This window comes from Curcuma longa, unplaced genomic scaffold (assembly GCF_044706935.1).
Source record: "Curcuma longa cultivar G26 ecotype Majalengka, Jawa Barat unplaced genomic scaffold, ITB_CL_G26_1.1 contig_18435, whole genome shotgun sequence".
NCBI classification, from domain to species: domain Eukaryota; kingdom Viridiplantae; phylum Streptophyta; class Magnoliopsida; order Zingiberales; family Zingiberaceae; genus Curcuma; species Curcuma longa.
Window position 1 is genome coordinate 128 of NW_027430820.1, and position 4,495 is coordinate 4,622.

At 37.8% G+C, this 4,495-nt stretch overlaps 1 protein-coding gene across 1 annotated transcript; it reads right to left on the bottom strand.

Annotated features, from left to right (window-relative positions):
• Window positions 1-1,647: 1,647 nt before the first annotated feature.
• LOC141816856 (uncharacterized) lies at window positions 1,648-3,943 on the bottom strand (the record flags this gene model as incomplete). Its single annotated transcript, XM_074704586.1, has 5 exons — window positions 1,648-1,839; window positions 3,039-3,165; window positions 3,477-3,611; window positions 3,673-3,774; window positions 3,851-3,943. Coding segments are annotated over 5 exons (480 nt in total), but the record flags the coding sequence as incomplete, so codon positions are not given.
• Between the last annotated feature and the right edge of the window lie 552 nt (window positions 3,944-4,495).

A 4,495-nucleotide genomic window follows, 5' to 3' on the forward strand; every position in this document is an offset into this window, starting at 1 on the left:
GCCGTGCCTCAGAGGCACGGCCGTGTGTCTAAACAGAATAGTGCCAGCTCTGACCCGTGCCTTCCAGGCACGGGCGTGCTTCAAAGCCGAGAAGCCCCAGCTTGAGGCCGTGCCTACAAGGCACGGCCCGTGCCTGACTTTCTTAAAAAGGGGCACACGGGCGTGCCTTCCCTAGACACACCCGTGTGCTGCCCCCAAAAATAGCAAAAACCCCTTTCCTTCTTCTTCTACTTCCTCTCAACTCACTCCTAACCCCCATTTCTTCAGTCTTTCCACTTCTTCTTCTTAGATCTGACTTCTCTCATCTCAGATCTAACAAAAACCACCTCAGATTTGTTCAGATCTACTTTCATACTTTGGATCTAACAAGATGAGTCATATGTTGAAAAAGTTCCGCAGATCTGGAGGATCCAGCAAAAGTGACGACTCAAGAAGGAGGAAGGGCAAAGAACCAGTACGAGAGGAAGCTCCAGCGAAGGGAAGAAGCAAAACGACTGACAAAGGAAAGAGAAGGGCTACAGAGGAAGTCGTTGTCGACAACCCCCATGGCATCATCTTTCGCAACGACATCCAAAGAGCCAGGTATAATGTTTTAGCTTCTCGTAACATTTATTGCTCTCGTTATACTGATGTTTATACCATGGAAAAGTTAGGAATTAAGGAAGACATTGATTGGATGTTTGATAATATAGGTTGGCTTGATTTTATGAATAATGATTTACCAACCTACCCAAAAATAACGCTTGAATTCCTTAGTTCCTTAGAGGTCCAGTATAATGGTGAAGATAAGGAAGAAGGAACCATTTCTTTCAGAATGATAAATCTAGAGTATACATGGACCTTGGAAGACTTTAATAATTGTTTTAGGTTACCTATTGGAGTGACTAGGAAATTCGATAAAGCATTTAATAGTGTTGATTTGGAGGCAAATTGCAAAAACCCTATGACCCTTCAAGATTTCCAGTCTTTAGATATGCGGTTATGACTAAAACTATTGGACGTTGAGAGTGATGGCGTGGTGAGGAAATTTGAACTATATTCACTACAAGGATTTCCCGGCGGTTTAAAATTCGTTTAGCGGCGCCGCAAAATCATTTCCCGGCGGTTTACCAAACCGCCGCTGATACCGATGTCGTTAAACCATTTAGCGGCGGTTTTAGAGAACCGCTGGAATAACCGCCACTAAAATAGATTTCCCGGCGGTTGTTTTTGCGGCGGTTCGAAATATTTCCCGGCGGTTGGTTTTTGCGGCGGTTTGAAATATTTCCCGGCGGTTTATTTAGCGGCGGTTTAAAATAATTTCCCGGCGGTTCCTTTAACGGCGGTTAGGTATGGTTTTCCGGCGGTTTTTTTTGCGGCGGTTTAAAATTATTTCCCGGCGGTTCATTTACCGGCGGTTTGAAATTATTTCCCGGCGGTTTTCCAAAACCGCCGCGAAATGGTTTCCCGGCGGTTTGCTAAAAGTGCCGCGAAATAATTTCCCGACAGTTTAAGCTTTTAGTATACAATTACAGAATATTCAACCTGCGATTTTTATAAATAAATAAAAAAATTAAACAAAAAATTGTAATAAATAGAAAATTATATTTGCATTAATTTCTTGCAAAACTAGTAAACAAATATGTTGCATTACACATGGAAGCAAAGTTGTCAGATGTCAAATACAGTGAATTTAGGTTACAAAAAAATTGAAACTTTGTTTGGTTACAAAAAAACTGAGAAATCTCTCTAGCTTTCTCAGATGTCAAATCCTAGAAAAAGATCAATCGCTTTTCCTTCATTGCTTTTTGAAAAGTAGTCATCTTTGGAGAGCTCTTCAAACTTGTAAAGTAGTTATGCCTGCACAAGTATAAAAAAAAATTAGAAGAGACAAATTATAACCTAAACTAGCATAAACGCAGGCGTTAACTTCACTATAAGTAGGTACTGAACAAAGCATAACACAAGAATTTAGGTGCTACTCTAAACAATAGAACATCCTGTATGAAGACAATGAAATTGCAAGATAATCTATGGTAACACATAACACATAGACTAATGAAGATTAGAATTAGCAAAATTGACAGACCAATAACTGCAATGCCAATTCCAGGAAGAAGTGTAAGGTGGTAAGCAGCATTACTGCCCTGGAATTGAACTTTAGCTCCACAACCTCATTACTAAGGTTTTTATTATTCTAAATACCATTATGCTAACACATCGCACAACAAAAACGACTATTAATTTTCATAGCGAATGCAGACATTTAAAGAAGAAGATGGTCGAACAACACAGGATATATATCACCAATCAATCCCATAACAGTAATTCAATGCTTGCTGCTGTATCTAAAAATATTTTTTGGAGCTTTTTTACGCCTCGAGCCATAGCTAATATGCATTGCTTAGCTCAACCAATACCAACAGTGACTAGCTTGCCACTAGGCCAAACAACACTTGGTTGTTGTGTCTCTCTCTCGTTCAAAAATAAATGGCACAAAGATTCATTCAAAACCATTTAACTTTGTGTAATAAGGATAGCATGGCAATATATTGAGGTGTACATGCAAGTATTGAGGAAGAAATCTCTTAAACTAGGCTTCCTCTGTTCAGGGAGGATGTTTTGCATTGATGGATCACTTTCAACCTGAATCTCATGGTTAGCATCTGAAATATCCATTTTGTACATCAGAATATAAGATTGTCACCTTTCGGTATATTTATAAGATTGTCACCTTAATCTCATGGTTAGACTTCTTTTGATTGTGCCCTGGTTATATTGAACTTTAGCTCCATAACCTCATTACTAATGATGTTTTTATTATTCTAAATACCATTATGCTAACACATCGCACAATCTAAATTCCAAATTTACAAATTTGAACGAAGTGCAGGTGCTTACCTTGTTCCAAATTTAATGGCTGGTATAACTTTTGAAATTCACATGCCTCAGCCAAAAGGTGAAACTAATACTGATTGAAACCAAAATATATTTCAAACCATAATTAGCATATGGAAGCATCACACTAATCATAAGCAAAGGTAAATAGTAAAACATACCTAAGCTAAGATGCAATCTAACTACTAATTTAATTTGCACTACGGTTGGAATGATCAGCAAGTTGTTGAGCATCATGACTAGCCGAGGAAGATGGTCTTGCACCTTGTGAGAGTGCAGGTGCACTCCCTTCATCGGGGGCCTAAAATTAAAAATACTGATTGAATATAAAAAATTAAACGTAATTTTAAAAGTGTTAACATACATACCATCACACTAATCAAAGCGGCCAATTCAGGTGGCAAATTGCTTCCTTGCATTTGCAGAATATATGTAACAGCTCCCTCAATTGCTTGTCTTCTTGATCTTTCTGTTTCAATTATTGATTCCAAATTCTGTACTTTTACTCGAGAAGCTTCTAATTCAGATTTCATCTCAGTCATATATGTTTGGAGTCCAAAATCAACAGGAGCATTTGAACATGATGTTTGACCAAAGACCTGAGTAGGGCATGGCCCAGAACCCACACCTCGAACTCGGCCTGGGTGCTCCTTCCCTATAGCTTGAGAAAGTGAATCAATTTTTGAAAATCCCTTAGAGGAATCATCTTCACGCTCAATGTTGATAATTTTTTCCTGCATACATTAGATTTTATCAATTATATAAAAAACATGTTGTAATTAATACTAAACTTACACCAATGACTTCAGCATTGTCGTGAATATAAGAACCATCCTTTTTCTTGTGCAACATAACCCATAACTCCCCTCGGCTAATGCTGCTTCCACGTTGTCGTTCCTATATCACATTATTGACATATAGTTAAATAATTACGCAAAAAATGAACTAATAAGTGAATTATTGGGTCTACTACCTCTTCATGTTTTCTCCTTGCTATGGTTTTTGAACCACCCGTGTGGGTGTATAATTGCTTCTTCCGATTTTCAGTATTTTTCTTGCATAAGTCCTATTAGAAGATGACAATAAATGCATGTGATTTATTATGAATAGATAAAAAAAACATGTAACATACAAACATTAAGAGAAGTTCAATAAATGAAATTAACCATAATTTGAATCTTAATTGAAATGGATCTAATGAGCAAGAGTGAATTAGGAAATGTCACCTGAGTTTTCTCACTCAACCGATACTCAATGAACCTTAAGTAAATCATAAAACTCTTTAGCTTTACCACTCGGACCCTCTTGTAAATGTGGCATTCTTCCTTCACCTTCATTTAATGGATCATGCATTGTTGAATCTTGACTGACATGTGGTATAGGGAATATGAAAGCATCTTGAATCATATCACGGATTGGATCTTCAGAAGATTTAGTAGGTTGTATTTCATGCACATAACTAGAAGTCTCCCCTTCACCTCTCTCACCATGTAATAGCCAAACTGTATAACCCGGTGGAAAGGGCCTTAACAACAAGTGATCGTACACCTCTTCTCTAGTCTGAAATAGTCTGAATCCACAACGAGAACAAGGACACTTTATCCTATTATCGGATGAT